Source organism: Podarcis vaucheri (assembly GCF_965113315.1).
Source record: "Podarcis vaucheri genome assembly, chromosome: 1".
Taxonomy (NCBI): domain Eukaryota; kingdom Metazoa; phylum Chordata; class Lepidosauria; order Squamata; family Lacertidae; genus Podarcis; species Podarcis vaucheri.
The window spans coordinates 139494060-139510827 of record NC_138759.1 but is presented as its reverse complement, the minus strand read 5'-3'; the positions used below and the strand labels follow the sequence as shown (position 1 = coordinate 139510827).

The following is a 16768-nucleotide window of genomic DNA, read 5'->3' as shown; positions in this document are numbered from 1 at the left end:
AGCAAAATCCAAGAGGGAGGCAGCAGTAGCATAAGACTTTTATTAGAACCAGCTAAAAGTCCCAAGGCAATGAACTAGCTTTGAGTTTCACAGAAATCTTCCTCAGACTGGATGTTGAACAAAAAATGGAAGTGGGGGAATGTTGTCTCAAAAGGGCAGAGCAAAGGCCCATCTGTAAAATGGGACCATCTTAAGATGGTGTCCCAGACATGCAACCTGATCCTTTGCAAGTTTACTCAGCAATAAACCCCACTAATTTCAGTTACCCACAAAGTAGGTGAAAGAGCAAGTGCCAGTCTCGAGACAAATAAACATGTCAGAAACCATCCTCAAAGCCCATTTCATTTTCAGCTTTCTAAAAGCTATTGGTGAATATATGTGGCTTCTTGGATGTGTGAAAAGGGCCCATACACAAACCAGACAAAAATATATACGAACAAATGCTGCAAATCTGGGTTCCACAAAGAAGGAAGAGACTGCTTTGCAGTGTGCATTAGTGTTGTGTGTTAAGCAACTGAGGCACAGGTTTAGGTCCCACAAGGTTTATTTAGAAAACCAGAGCTTGTTTTAACACCACCACCACCACCAACAACAACAACAAAATCCTGGATAGATCTAGAACTCTATGGCCTGGGCAGTTCTCCTTCATAAGTTCTGCTCATCCACACTACATCTTCCAGCAAGCAGTGCTCACAGCTGCATTGCTTTTCAGGCAAGGCTGTATCTTAAGATCACCAGAAACAATTAATAGAGACTGAAATCAGGTGATGCTTTTGAATTGATGCTTTTGAATTATGGTGCTGGAGGAGACTCTTGAGAGTCCCATGGACTGCAAGAATATCAAACGTATCCATTTTAAAGGAAATCAGCCCTGAGTGCTCACTGGAAGGACAGATCGTGAAGCTGAGGCTCCAATACTTTGGCCACCTCATGAGAAGAGAAGACTCCCTGGAAAAGATCCTGATGTTGGGAAAGATGGAGGGCACAAGGAGAAGGGGACAGCAGAGGACAAGGTGGTTGGACAGTGTTCTTGAAGCTACCAGCATGAGTTTGACCAAACTGCAGGAGGCAGTGGAAGACAGGAGTGCCTGGCGTGCTCTGGTCCAGGGGGTCACGAAGAGTCGGACACGACTAAATGACTAAACAACAACAAAATCATTTGAAATGGAGGCACTGTCGCTGGGTGGTTTCCCAAGTCTGGGAAGTATGGAGACTGTTCTAGATGGGGTTGCATTTCCATGAAACAGCAGGTTTTATGTGAGGCTGCCATTGAAGATGTTCCAGAAGTTGCAGTTGGTAATGTATAGCGCCTCCAGAATGCTGCACAACTCACCCAATTCAATTCATATTGAATCTGTTTTCTGTGATCTGCATAGGCTGCTTATATACTTCCAGTTCAAAATGTAAATGTTGACTTATAAATCGCTAAGTCATTTGGGGGCCAAATACTCTCGCTACAGCTGCTGTTCTAGGCCCTAAAGTTCTGCAGGGAAGGTCATTCTCATGGTTCCAGTGGGCATGGTCTTTGTGGTGGTGCCCTATCTTTGAACTTATTCCTTGAGCTATGTCAAACTTCTTTGATATAGGGTTTTCAGTGTCTATTAGAAGCACATTTTTACTTGTACTTATGAGGTTGTGCTAATGGATGCTATATTGGTTTCATGAACTGGAAACTCTTGGTTTTTAACATTTTGATGTATTGTGGTTTTATTGGTATCATGTATATTATTCAGTTTTTAATATACTGCAAACCACTCTGGTTTCTCATGAAGGCATGTCTATAAATGGAACAACAACACCCAGTTTATCTGAGAAAGAGTGACTTGTGGTGCCTCACTCAATGTATATGGCCATCTCTGGCCCTGAAGTTAATAGTCTAAATCCTACAAAGGTAAGTTTGCTTAACCCCTTTAAATCAATTGGCTTAAACATGCCTACACTGTGTTGCAGTTAAGCCAATGATCCCATTTAACTTAAACCTCTCTCTTAGAGAGCTTTATACACCCAACCATGTATCATAAATTGGGCAACATGTGCCCCAGAGTGAATGATAGCTAAAAGGCCAGTGTGCATGGATGTGAGAGCCACTTATCAAGCGAGACAGTCTGGTAGCAGTTCAACAGGTAGAGAGATACGTGCAAGCCTCAGTATTATGTATAGTTCAATAACGTATGGCTCACTTAGTGAGGTGTTTCGAAGCAATCTTGGAAATGATGCAGGGGTGAAAGGAAGGAGAAGAAGAAGAGTGGGAAACATAGTGACAAACATGATTTTTTAAAAAACAGAGTCAGATGGCGAGACAAGCCTTAAAGTGAGGAAAGACTTCATAACACAACCAGTGTGTCATTATTATTCATATTATAAAGAAATAGAAAGCAGAAAAACACACGTTTGCCCAACCCAACTCCGATCACTGTTTTTCTTATTTTACAATTGAGAACTCGGAATAAGAAAATATTTGGATGTTTTTATAAAGGATGTTCCAAATTTGTACATCACAAGGGATGCCTCCACACGCTGCAGATGTTATTCTCAGCATGGCAACTGAGAGGGGCAGGAAGAGCAGCACAACTCCAGGGCAGGGCTAAATGGCGAGCTTTGCAGCCTATTTCACCACGCATGCCATCTGTATGTGAGTAACATGTGAAGGTGGCATAAGGATTGGATTAGATTGATGTTAGTTGCTGCCAGACTTGTCATAACACAGCTGTGGAAATCACTGTTGTGGAAAAGCTTATGCATCAAATCTGTGCCGTCAAGGGACAAGCAAATCAGAATACTGTACTTTTTTGCTGAATGCAGTAGTTTGCCCCATCCCCCACCCCCAATACTGAGATTGACAGTTCAAGGATACTCCCAGCCCAATATGCAACAATTTGGGAAAAATAATTAATTCAAAAATAATTAATTCAAGTGTCCAGGGAATTATAATCAACTGATGTTGTTTATGGTGCCTTAAGTTTCTGCGACTTTAAACATGTGCGCTCCGCTTAACATAGCCATGTGGACTGTGCTGGGGAGTAACAGTGGGATGTGAGCTACACAGGCATAATATACATGTAGATCTCAGTAAAATAAGAGAACATGGTGGTGTCTGTGTAGGAGACTGTGCAATGAGGCTGGGGAGGGGCAAACATTGGAGGTGCAATCCATGGATTGGGTCAGTAGGCTGTGTGGAGAGGTGGGGGGGGAGAGAGAAAGCAGGAGCTGGAAAAGTTAACTTAAAAACAAGCAAATTACGTACAGCCTGTTTCTTTTTGCTGCTGCTCTGAGGCCAATTCATCTTCAGGAAGGGAAGGGCTGTGAACTAGCCCAGTTCTGCCAGGTAACAGAGGGTTAGAAATCAGCATAAAGCTTTTCTTGCCTAGCTTTCACACCTAGTAATAGGCACATATCAATTTGCTGCTGAAGTTTCAAGCGCTGGCATGGGAGGCAGAGACAAGCTGTGGACTGCTAGCTGCCTAGTTCAATCAACATACCAAGCTGAATCGTCATAATCAGCAACAGCCAGCAAACACTACCGGACAATAAGACCTACCTTCCATTTCCAACTAACCCTAGACTTCATGTAGGAGAGTCAATTTTCTGTGACTAACTTCTTGGGTGCCTAGGACAAAATTTAAGTACTTTAACCATGCGGACAGGAGCTGACCACAAAGCTGGAGAGCTCCACCAAGATCTACTTTAAGAAGCCCTGGCTTAGAGGTGCTTTGTACTTTTCAAAGCCCCTGAAAGAAAGTGGAACACCATTGAGGAATTCACACCAATTGTTTAGTATCTAAAGCTTAAGGAACAGCTGCGGATTTAGATGCTTTCCCTTATGATTGGCATTTGGGAAACTGGCTAGCGCTCCACTTTGCACTGGGAAAAGACATGGGAAACTGCTTAACACTGACAGTCCAATGTGAACAGTGGCAGAGGCTTATCTGTTTCCAGGTGTTACAGAAACAGAGTTTCTCTTCTGCTTTTAACACAGCAACTAACTAAATATGATCACTGTTTCACTCTGTCATCCCTGGCAGTGTGACTTGACAAACTTCACTTGTAATGGAAAGCAAAGGCAACAGCTGAGGATTCGGGTGTTCAATAGCAGCTGGCTTTTTATATGTTCTGCTCCTAGACAATAGATTCCTTCACTTCATCATAGGGCTTGCTGCTAAACTCTCTGAACTGGGCAAAGGAACTTTGCTTATTAGAAGCATTGCATACTTACTTTGGAGTTAAAATTGTTATAGTATTTCCACAGAAGGTAGAAAGCTGAAAAATGTCCAAAACACTATTATTGTACTAGAAGAGTCTGGAAACTGAACATCTGTACTTCTTGTCCTCAAAAATGGAGAATATGAAGTGCTCCCAAGAACAGACAAAGCACTTCCACATCACCTAGAAGCCTGACTTGAACATCTTTCCTTCAAAACAGGGGATGTTCAGAACTGTTTAAGGACTTTTACACTGGCTAGAACGCTACTTTCAATACATATATTTATAAATAATAATTAGTTGCTTTGAATAAGGGTTTTAAGCTACAACCCCATACACACTTATTTGGGAGTACCGGTAAGTCACACTGAGGTCACTTGAGCGTACTCTGAGTGGAAATGAAGAAGATTTTGCTATGAGTCATTGATGGAGAATTTGCATCTGACATCCTCAAAAGCTGTTTGTGTGAGGCTGCAATTCTGTACACATCCAACTGGGAATAAGCCCCATTGATGACAATGATGAAGCTTCCTTCTGAGAAAACATGACATAGGCTTAGATTATGAGGGTGCTTCCACACAAGCAGTTGATCATTGTTGGGGTTATGCTGTACTGTTACCAGAATGGAATTCTAATTTCCCCATGAGGAGAGACAGCTTTCCAGACAGAGAACTGTCCTCTGTAAAGTAGGACATTACATGGAAAAGTAATGAAACATTCTAATGAGCTCTTGCTCCTGCATCTTTTAATTGCAACCTGTTCTGCAAATAACTGCAGGTGGTAATGTTTACTTCCATGCTGCAGAAAGTTTTTTTTCTGCTGGTTTCTGTTAAAAGCACATTATTTTGAAGATAGAGCTTGGATTTTCAGAACTATGTTTTCCATTGCAGCAGTTGTGTTATTCCATGTGAGAACCTAGCTGAATTACAATTCCATCATGGGTTGGCTTTCTTATCATAAAATCATAGAACTGTAGAGTTGGAAGGCAACATGAGGGTCATCTAGTCCAGTCCCCTGCAATGCAGGAATTTCTTGCCCTGAGATTGAGCTATCCTGCAGCATCACAGACAATGAGAAAAACACCCATTCATGATAAACTGGATGAATCAGAGACATGGAACAGAAGAGTGGCTATTGAAGTCTGACCGTGATTTACAGATACAAACTGAATTGTTAAGAAGAAGAGAAAAGTAGAAGAAGAGTTTGAATTTGATATCCCGCTTTATCACTACCCTAAGGAGTCTCAAAGCGGCTAACATTCTCCTTTCCCTTCCTCCCCCACAACAAACACTCTGTGAGGTGAGTGGGGCTGAGAGACTTCAGAGAAGTGTGACTGGCCCAAGGTCACCCAGCAGCTGCAGGTGGAGGAGCGGGGAAGCGAACCTGGCTCACCAGATTACGAGACTACCGCTCTTAACCACTACATCACACTGGCTCTCATTGACACTGATGTATCGTTAAAAGAATAAGAGAAGTAGCCCCAAAGAAAGTGATTTTATACTTAAAAGCAGAGAGGGTGAGACAAAAAAGAAGGAAAAGATTTAGTTAGAAGTGTATAGAAAGCAAATAGAAAAGCAAACCGTGAGAAGAAAGCACCTCTTTTCTCTCTTATAGTTTGGGATATGTGTTTTTCCTTTGTGTGACGTGGGGCTGGTGCGGCTGTGTCCAATCGCTAAGAGGAGGAACGCCAACTGCTGTGCTGCATATAGCGGATGGCTGACTTTGCAGTTGTGCCTCATTGCCCTCTCACTCAAGGTTTTCTAATTCTGTCTCAAAGCAATATCAGTGTCTCTAAGCGATCAGCCCTGAGGAATGCAAATTATTCCTTCTAGAACTCTCCAGCACCTCAGCCTCTCTCAAGGGGACATAGCATGCCCAAAGAGAAATGCCTTCCTACCACAGCAGTTGTTTACTAGACACCAGAGCACCACCCAGAAGTCCAGATTCAGATGCAAAGAAACTAGTATTCGATGTTCTTTTCTTTAATTAAGGTTTTCTACTCGGGGTGGGGGGAATTACAGAAAATTTGAAAGAATTGATTAGTATGCATTGCGCTGAAGTTAATACCTGAGGTACTTTAAAGACTAGAGTTTGTGTTCTAGGATTACTTCCCAACAATACAAATTAGAAATTTGTTTTAAATTAAAAATGGGGAGTGCTTTGCTCAGATACCAGCTTACATGAAGAATTTCAAAAGAAGCATATCCATGTATACACAGCTTTTTCTCTGAAGAAATGTGCATGCTTGGGTATGGCCAGGGATACGTTTTGCCTTCATTTTCAACAATCCTGAAAACTTCCTCCCTTTCCTCTGTTTTCTTTAAAAAACTGACCTCCTCAAAGCACCCTTGGTTTATTGGTAATCCTGGTACCGCTGGGGCTATCAAATGTAAGCAAGCACTATAATGTAACAGGAAAATTTGCGACAGCCACTTTGCCAGCACCTGTTCACAGCTTCTTTTGAGATATCCGCAGTCAACACAAAACACATATAATAATGATTCACATCATGCAGAACCCTTCACAGGGGAAAGAGTTCAGCTGACAGGCCCAGTGGGGTAGTTCTCACTGGATAGTTTAAAATGTGAAGATTAAGCTCTGCGCAAGATGCTAATTCCAGCATTCATGCTTGCGCTGCGTGTGTTAAAAATAAAATCTCTCTGGTAATTCTTTGGACAATTTGAATTCTTGCAGCTTCAAGGCCCCTACAATCCATGCATTTACTGTAAAAAGTTTCCACTTCAGACTATTCCCTGGAATGCTGAACAAACAATTCTACTGTATTAATTCTCATTTAAATGAACTGTGTCTTCCTTGAGTCTCATTCAATATTTGCCTTCAGTGACTTCAGGGTTAGAATGAGTATTATAGGATGGAGAAGTAAATAGTGCATGGACCCCCAGAAGTTCTGTATTTCCATATAAATGTTCCATATTTTCTTTCTGATATGTCACCTTCCAAGCTACACTCCCCATCTCTCTCTCCTGACATAGAGAACATACAGGGCATAGGGCAGGGGTAAGCAACCTAAGGCCCGTGGGCAGGATCCGGCCCAATCGCCTTCTCAATCCGGCCTGCGGACAGTCTGGGAATCAGCGTGTTTTTACATGAGTAGAATGTGTCCTTTTATTTGAAATGCATCTCTGGGTTATTTGTGGGGCATAGGAATTCATTCCCCCCCCCCCAATATAGTCCGGCCCCCCACAAGGTCTGAGGGACAGTGGACCGGCCCATGGCTGAAAAAGGTTGCTGACCCCTGGCATAGGATGATCAAGACAGTCTCCATGCTTAAACTGGGGTGAAATCCTAATTAAAATGGTTCTAGAAAATTATTTTGCTCCAGGAGTGCCTGAATCTGGTCAGCCACCACCCACCTTGTCCAGGAAAATATTCTGTGTCGAAGGCAGGATTTCCTTTCGCAACTGTAATTCTGGGGCCTCCATTCTTTAAGATTTCTAGCCTTCAGTGGCCTCCTACTTCTGAAGCCTAGCTAAGTAGGGAGTTTAAATTTAAAATAAATCTAAAACTAATTTTTAAATATATATATTTTTAGAGTTTTCCCAGTACTTGTCCTTTTATCACTCAGCAAGACCATGGTTTATCATCATGTTTATAGGTAGTGGTGATGTCTCCTACCGCATCACAAAGAGCTTGGGTGCCTGTTGGATTAGTATTTTAACCTCTGCTGCTTTGAAATTTATATACATTATGCCACTGTTTTGTTCTCATTTTGTTTTCTTTCTGAGTAAAGGCAGGATGAAAGTGTTTTATTATACAACTTTATGTTCCACTTTTATTCCCTCATGGGACTCAAAGCAACTTACAGGTAAAAACAAGAATTGCTAAAATACAGAATAAGCAATCATTAAAAACCAATTAAACATGGATAGGATTAAATCTGTCTCTCTATCAACCATCTGTTTAAACCAGGCATAGGCAAACTCCGGCCCTCCAGATGTTTTGAGACTACCGTTCCCATCATCCCTGACCACTGGTCCTGTTAGCTAGGGATGATGGGAATTGTAGTTCCAAAACATCTGGAGGGCTGGAGTTTGCCTATGCCTGGTTTAAACCATACATCTATCATCTGCTTATAGAGGTGGGCTGGCCATCTGTCATGGATGCTTTCGTTGAGATTCCTGCATTACAGGGGGCTGGACTAGATGACCCTCAGGATCCCTTCCAACTCGAGAATTCTTTCATTCTGTGAAATAATTACAATAAAAACAGCACAACACCAGCCCTTTAATTAAAAGCAGTCAGTTCCCAAAGGCCTGTTGGAACAAAAAGGAGGGAGCCAGTCTAACTTCTCCAGGGAGGGAATTCCTGAGTCTGGGAGCAGAAATCTTAACCAGATCATAGGGAAGGAGGTGTTTGGCTCCCGTCTTCTTTGAGAAAGAGCAGAATGGAAAGTAGTGGTGCTTCACCTCCTGCCCCAAATGGGTTACAGAAGAATAGGAGCTTGCCTCTCCCATATTATTTTATCTACTTGTTGATTATCTACAATTCTTTTAAAAATGCATTGATTACGTTGGAAAGATGTAGGATGAAATGCAGCTGTTGTTTTTATCAGAAATAATCCGAGAAGCCCCCTTCATTTCTTAAGGCAGCCCTATTCCAAGGCAGATCTTTTAACCTTCCTTAAACACCCATTGCCACCCCCTCAATACCCTATTTAGCAATAGAGGCAAGCGGCATGTAGCTAAAGAATGTTGTTCTACATCTCATATATCTTACGTGATCAGAGATTGTTAAGAAGGAAACTAACAACAGCTTAGACTGAAATATAGATCTATAAATCTTAAAGAATAAGACAGCAATTCAGAACAGGGTGAAGTCAGACTCCAGAGACTGGATCCAAAGAACACACTGTGTGTGTGTGTGTGTGTGTGTGTGTGAGAGAGAGAGAGAGAGAGAGAGAGAGAGAGAGAGAGAGAGAAGCAAAGGCAAGAAGTTCAGATTATCCCAAAAAAGTTTTGTTGTTTAAAAGTATAAACTGATAAGAACAAATTAATTCAAGAGGATTTTTTTTGTTTTGTTATCATAGCCAATAGAAGCTCTACTGGACTGTTTACTAAAGATCAGGAAGCGTACCATGAGAGCCAAGAGGATTCTGGTGTTCTTAAAGAGCAGAGTCAAAGAAGCTATTACAGGTGAGAAGGCTTAATTCAAAACATAGAAATCTTGTCCAAATGCAGAAAACGAAAAGCGTAGTGGCCAGATACAAAACTCGACAGGGCTAGTTGTGTAGAAGAGGAAATTCCAACAGGTGCTGCTGCTACACTTGCTGAGATTCCCTCTTCTGTTAAAGGTACGGGAGTCCACTCCCCTCTAAGCTAGGCTAAACTTTAATATATTGGTCTCTGGCAGGAAAGCAGACTGAAAGTATCTAATGGTCCATCAGGCTATTTTGGGACTATGCAGACTTTTGAATAGACGTAGCAGAAATAAATGAAATCTGTATAGTCTGAAGAATAAAGAGGTATCTAGACATCTAAACATCATAGCTTATTTTAGCAGGTGAACTTGATTCCTAAAGTCAGAAAGGAATTTTGCATTTTAAAATGGTTGTGAACATATGGTACTGCCTTATATAGAGTCACATCATGGATCCATCTATCTGGAAAGTGCCTACTCTGATTGGTATCAGCTGTCTAGTTTCTCAGGCGGAGGAGTGTCTTTCCCTAGGACCTACTACCTGAGATTCTTTTAACCTGCCCAGGATTGAACGTGAGACCCTCTGCATCAAAGCATGTACTTTGCCACTGGCCCTCTACACCGTTGTTAGCATAATACATGTAAAATATAATAAATAACTTATCTATGTACTTTTTTACATAAAGCTTTATTGGTATACATATAAATATGACCTATGCGTTTGTCAATGCATTTCTTATGCAACTAAATGCTCCAAGGAATGAGAGGTTGACTGCAGCTGTCACACAGAGCAACAAACATATGTTAATTGCTTCTTAATTTATTTCAGTCCAAACTACACCTTCTTGAGGAAACTAATCTATGTTCTGGCTTCAGCATCTCCCAGAAACTTAGTTTTTCTTTTATTGCTAGATAGATTTCTGTTGCTTGATCTGTGCTGGTTTTGTTGAAGGAAAAAAGCTTGTCTTAAAGTTAAACCCATTAAGATTTTAAAAACATAATTTATATTTTAAAATATTGATTACAGTGATACACTTCAGGTTACAGACTCCACTCACCCAGAAATAGTACCTCAGGTTAAGAACTTTGCTTCAGGATGAGAACAGAAATCGCGAGGCGGTGGTGCGGTGGCAGCGGGAGACCCCATTAGGTAAAGTGGTGCTTCAGATTAAGAACAGTTTCAGGTTAAGAATGGACCTCCGGAACGAAGTTCTTAACCCGCGGTACCACTGTATTATTTTATTTTTTAAAATTCCACTCTCAGCTTTTGTAAAGGGTGGAATTAAGATCAAAAAGAAATTCTACAGTGTAAAGGTAAAGGTAAAGGTACCCCTGCCCGAACGGGCCAGTCTTGACAGACTCTGGGGTTTGTGCGCCCATCTCACATCTATAGGCCGGGGGCCAGCGCTGTCCGGAGACACTTCCGGGTCACGTGGCCAGCGTGACAAAGCTGCATCTGGCGAGCCAGCGCAGCACACGGAACGCCGTTTACCTTCCCGCTGGTAAGCGGTACCTATTTATCTACTTGCACCCAGGGGTGCTTTCGAACTGCTAGGTTGGCAGGCGCTGGGACCGAGCAGCGGGAGCGCACCCCGCCGCGGGGATTCGAACCGCCGACCTTTCGATCGGCAAGCCCTAGGCGCTGAGGCTTTTACCCACAGCGCTTTTAGGCTTTTACATATGACTAAAAAATAAATATTGTTGCATTCAATGGGGCATACTCGCAGGAACGTGTGTGCAGCCTTACTGACTAATTTTCTGATATAGACATTTGCTGCTAAGACTTAATCACAGAGAGTATAAAAATGTGTGGAAGATCATATAAAACTCAGCCACTTTATGTGTGTGGAAGCTTTTGAGAGCTGTGCAATTCAAAAGCTGTGTAATGTGTACCTGTACCATTTGTTTTAGGGACGCAGGTGGCGCTGTGGTCTAAACCACAGAGCCTAGGACTTGCCGATCAGAAGGTCGGCGGTTTGAATCCCCGGGACGGGGTGAGCTCCCGTTGTTCAGTCCCAGCTCCTGCCAACATAGCAGTTTGAAAGCGCTTCAAAAGTGCAAGTACTGCTCTGGCAGGAAGGTAAACGGCGTTTCCGTGCGCAGCTCTGGTTCGCCAGAAGCGGCTTAGTCCTGCTGGCCACATGACCCGGAAGCTGTATGACGGCTCCCTCGGCCAATAAAGCAAGAGGAGCTCCTCCACCCCAAAGTCGGCCATGACTGGACCTAATGGTCAGGGGTCCCTTTACCTTTACCATTTGTTTATTTGCTTAATTTAGAGCATTTGTACCTTGTACAGTCAAAAAGGCTCCCAGAGCAGCTAACAGGCTAACATGAAATCAAAACAAGTCACTCCCTACACGCACGCCTATATTCAAACAAACAAACAAACAAACAAACAACACACAAAGGAAAGGGGACATGGAGGGAAGAGGAAAATACAACTCAAAACTCAGGCATCAGTTTCTAGACCATTGTTCCTATAGTGATCGGCTGGCATAGTTCAGTGGCAGGAGGTGCCCAGTGGCTAAGTATATATATATATATTAATTTCAAGTGGGAGCAACTGAGGTCATGTTGGCTCTTCTCAACTCATAAAACATCTCTTCTTTCTAAGAGCATGGTAGTACTTAATTTCTAAAATGAGACGAATGTGCTCAAGCATGCCAGGAAGACCTACTTTTGATATGTGAGCGCTAGCATCCTAATCCTAGAAGTGGGGTTTGGTGTGGTGATGGAAATGCACTCTGCACATGCTCTTAGGAAACTGTTGTTGGTTCGGAAGGCTAAGCTTATACCGAGCGCTCAGAATACAAGAAGGCATATTAATGAATGATACAGTGGATTGTGAGGAGGGTAAATAGGTTGCAGCCAATGCAGGAAGAGAAGCAAATAGTAAAAGTAATCACACTGCTCTGTCTGGGATGAACCCTAATAAAATAAAAACACCTGAGGGGAATTGGGGCAGAAAGCCATGTGCAGATACGGTTGTTCTCCTCCTCCCCTGATTACTTGACGGCAGATACAGTGGATGCTCGGGATGTGCAGGAGGCACGTTCACAACCCACAGTGTTCGCAACCCGTAGCGCCATGCCTGTGCACGATTTGGCGCTTCTGCGCATGCGTGAGACCAAAACACGGAAGTAACCCGTTCTGGTGCTTCCGGGTTTGGTGCGGTGCACAACCCGAAAACACACAACCTGAAGCCTCTGTAACCCGAGGTATGACTGTACTGGAAATTTGATCAACTCAAATAATCCTATTAGAGCAACAGTCGTGAAACATTTGTTCCAGTTCTATACACTGTTGCATGCTGAAGGGTAACTATTTATGCGTCTGTCTCCAAATGGATTTATGGATGATGAGGAATCGCCCGTGGTTTCAGTTACAGTCGCTGCAAAAATTGCAACAAATTGTGGCTGCTGTGAACACCTCTAGCACAAACACTTGTACCTGTTTCCAGAAATTTCTGAGCCATGTGGAAATGCTTTGGGAGAAGAGCTAGTTCCTATTTCTTTGCCAGCCTCAAATACCATCCTTGTTTTCTCTAGCAGCAGCAGTCTCCTAGACACCATGTCACCATTTGCACTTGGCCCTCCCTCTTTACAGACTCTTAAGATGAATCAAGGTCTGAGCAGCCACCTCTTGCTGTGGACCTACTTCACCATCCTTTTCCTCCCAACTCAGTGGCTGCCTTCTATGTAAGCAGCTGGAGCAGGAGACTGTAAATCAGCCTAGCAACAGTTGGGGAAATGAATGCACAGTGCACAACCTGTTCCAGCTAAGCTAAATATTTAGAAAGCTCCCAGTTCATGTGCATGTAAAGAAGAAGCTTAGCACTGAATTTGATGTACACTTACTTTAGAGGAAAACACAATAAAGCCAGTAGAACATGCATAGAAATGGACTGGATTCCACTGCACAAATTGAAGAGCATGTTGCTGCTTGCTTGAGATTAGATGTGTGGGTCTTCTGAGAGAGAGGATCCCACCCCCCACAACAGCATTTCATGTATCCTATAATAGTGGACACACATATAATGGTCAGCGGTTCAAATCCCCGCAATGGGGTGAGCTCCCGTTGCTCAGTCCCTGCTCCTGCCAACCTAGCAGTTCGAAAGCAAACCCAAAAATGCAAGTAGATAGATAGGTACCGCTTGGGCGGGAAGGTAAATGTCGTTTCTGTGCACTGCTCTGATTTCACCAGAAGCGGCTCAGTCATGCTGGCCACATGACCCGGAAAAACTGTCTGCGGACAAACGGCGGCTCCCTCAGCCAGTAAAGTGAGATGAGTGCCGCAACCCCTGAGTCGTTCGTGACTGGACTTAATTGTCAGGGGTCCTTTCCTTCTTTTATAATAGTTGACACACACATAATGTAGCATATCGAGATCATAGACTTTACCATGAGTTTTCTGGATTGTAACTGACAATATATGCCATTCTTCTCTAGTCACTAAAATTGTAGATGGTGCAGATTTGTTTTACACAGGGCTTTTTTTCAGCCGGAACTGGGTGCCATTGCCATTATAAGAGGCAAGGGAGACATTCATAGTGAGCTCCAGCACCTATTTTTCTAGAAAAATAGCACTGGTTTCACATATCTGGACATGCAGAAAGGAGGACTAGTTAAGCAATCTCCAAAATTTCTCACACTGGAGATGGATACATATATGTTTAAATTTTTATCTTTAAACAATTTGCAGAACTGCAAACTATCCAAACAAAGAATGGTAAAGTTCCCCAAATAATTTAGATTATCTTTCTCACCTCAGTGCATATAAACCTACAGATAACAAACTTATCTCTGTCAGCCAGCTACCATCTAATTTTGAAATAACCCATTGTACCTTTAAGGAAATTCTGAAACAGTTATATCTATCTCTAGGTGAATAGCATAAAGGGAAGTACAAGCACACCATGTCTTTGATCTAGCCTGATCGGCATACTGGAATGCAGTAATTTGTTGTTGTTGGTTTTTTTACATTTTTATTAATTTTAAATATAATCATACAATTTTATCCAAATTTTACCTAATTTTAACAAAATACCAATTTTGACTTCCTTCAACTTCTCTGGTAATCATCCATTTTTACCCTTCAATACGCATTCCTTTAATTGCATTGCCATTTGTCTTCCCTCCCCTTCTATTTTCTTTCAGCAATACCTCTAAGAATTTTACAGTGCTTCTTGAAACCCCACTAGCGTTGTTTGTACCTCACATATATTTTTCAGATAATCTACAAATTTTCCCCAATCCTCGATGAACTTTTGGTTTCGGGCATATCTTATTTTCCCAGTCAGTTTATCCAGTTCCGCATAATCAGTCAATTTCATTCTCCATTCTTGAATCGTTGGTATTTCCTCGTTTCCATTTCTGAGCAGAGTTCTTGCTGCCATAACTGCATACTAGAAAAGCTTACAGTCTTTTCTTCGAATGTCTTTACCTGTAATCCCTAAAAGAAAGGCTTCTGGTTTCTTAACAAAAGTGTATTTTAACATCTTTTTCAATTCATTATATATTACTTCCCAGAAACTCTTTACTTTCTTACATTCCCACCACATATGGTAGAATGTTCCCTCTTTTCCTTTACATTTCCAACACTTATTACATGTTTTATACATTTTTGCCAATTTTACCGGAGTAATATACCATCTGTAAAACATTTTCATTACATTTTCCTTCAATCCCATGCATGCAGTAAATTTTAAATTTTCTTTCCATAATTTTTCCCAATCTTCAAATTGGATGTTATATCCAAAGTCTTTGGCCACTGTATCATTACCGATTTAACCTCTTCATCTTTCGTAAACCATTCTAGCAACATTTTATACATTTTTGACAGAGTTTTATATTCATTAATTTCTTTCCACATCTGATCATAATTATTCTGGAACAGGTCAATATTTTTAGGAGTTAACCAAATTCCTAGGTATTTTACTTTCAAAATGCAGCAATTTGTTGGCCCTATAAAAAAAATACCAGCTAGATATTCTGTGGACATAGTTTGAAACCTAAGTTACGTAAACATTAACAGGGGGGCGGCATCCACAGATAAATGTTGTTGTCTGACTTAGCTTTAACATATCAAGCCAAAGACTTTGAATTATGCATGTATTTGGTTTATTTTGGCATTTTCAGCAAAAATTACACCACAGATCTCTTGATCCCAAAAAGCCCTATTCAGGCATCCATTGTGTGAGCGGGGGCCTGTTCCCTGGCCTTGCTGCACCCCTCCACATATTGGGGGGCTTTATGTACGCTTTAGAACCCCTTAAGGGGAGGATGAGGTTAAATCACGCGGAGGGCCTACAATGAGTAGAAAAAGTTTCCCACTGTAGACATTCAGCCTGCAATATAGAGAGGCTTGTTTGAAAATGCCACCATGTAGGGGCAGGGAGCGCAGCCCCCCATTCTGCCCATCATGTGATGGCAAATGCGTGAGGGGAAAAGCCCCAAAGAAGAAAGGGGTACCCACAGATACCAGTGTTATCGGAGGTGCCTTGAGATGCAGGCGATAAGAAGTCTCTGTGCTCAAAGCTGTGGTCTGCTAGCCTCCTACTAGTCTGATATAAATCCATTTTGCCTAAAAAAAGATCTCTTAGGTGTCTGCCATATAAGGAAAGGTGCTGCCATTTTTTCCTTGTGTTTGCAGCTGTTGCTAATAAGTACTTATAGCATGCATGGAATGTGGAACGCGGCTCAGCCATTCAGTCTGTCTCAAGGGGGGTGGGACTTAGAAGAATTTTCAAGAAGTCCTCTGAGCAGAATGTTATAGACGTAGCAGCTGCTATGAAGCAAAGGGTTAGCGTTGCCCATCTGACATATCTGAAGATTTATCAGTCTTGCTTATCTCTGCATGCCTCTTGCAAAGAGTATTCCTTTGTGGTAGGCATTCATAGAATTGTTGGAAGGGTCCCCAGGGGTCATCTAGTCCAACCCTGCAATGCAGGAATCTCAACAGTTCTCCATCCAATCTGAAACTATACTGGACCCTGCTTAGCTTTGCAAACGTGATAGCAGTTTTATTCTCATACATTTCAGCAAAGGCATTGTGGCCACACCCTACCCCAAATGTTTCATTTTGGTAACGTTTCTGCTTGACTGCTGTAACATATGGGGGGGGGGGGTTGCCACATCTCAAAGCTATGACGACACTTTTTCATTTTGTGTAAGCTTTTCAGACTCTAAGCTTGAGGGCAGGGTCTGTCATTTTTTATTTATTCCTAAACTGTGGGTTAAACCACAGAGCTAGGGCTTGCTGATCAGAAGGTCGGTGGTTCGAATCCCCGCAATGGGGTGAGCTCCCGTTGCTCGGTCCCTGCTCCTGCCAACCTAGCAGTTTGAAAGCACGAAGTGCAAGTAGATAAATAGGTACCGCTCCAGCGGGAAGGTAAACGTCATTTCCATGCACT

The 16768-nt window shown here is 42.2% G+C and overlaps 1 protein-coding gene and 1 long non-coding RNA gene across 5 annotated transcripts in view; one reads left to right on the top strand and one right to left on the bottom strand.

The window, feature by feature from the left end:
- LOC309535352 (uncharacterized protein) overlaps positions 1 to 16768 on the top strand; it is a 44923-nt gene that overhangs the window by 15949 nt on the left and 12206 nt on the right. The window contains exons 1-3 of one of the 4 annotated variants that reach the window (XR_014221207.1): positions 5646 to 9075; positions 9248 to 9353; positions 9798 to 10601. Coding sequence is in view for 1 of the 4 variants with exons in the window: in XM_082228381.1 (XP_082084507.1) it covers positions 9248 to 9353; positions 9798 to 9913 (222 nt within the window). In the remaining 3 variants the exon portion in view is untranslated. The other 3 variants (XM_082228381.1, XR_014221208.1, XR_014221206.1) reach the window with 3 other exon arrangements.
- LOC309535407 overlaps positions 26 to 16768 on the bottom strand; it is a 50692-nt gene continuing 33949 nt past the window's right edge. The window contains exon 2 of the long non-coding RNA XR_014221251.1: positions 26 to 3065. This is a non-coding gene — a long non-coding RNA (uncharacterized lncRNA). The remainder of the gene's footprint in view (positions 3066 to 16768) is intronic.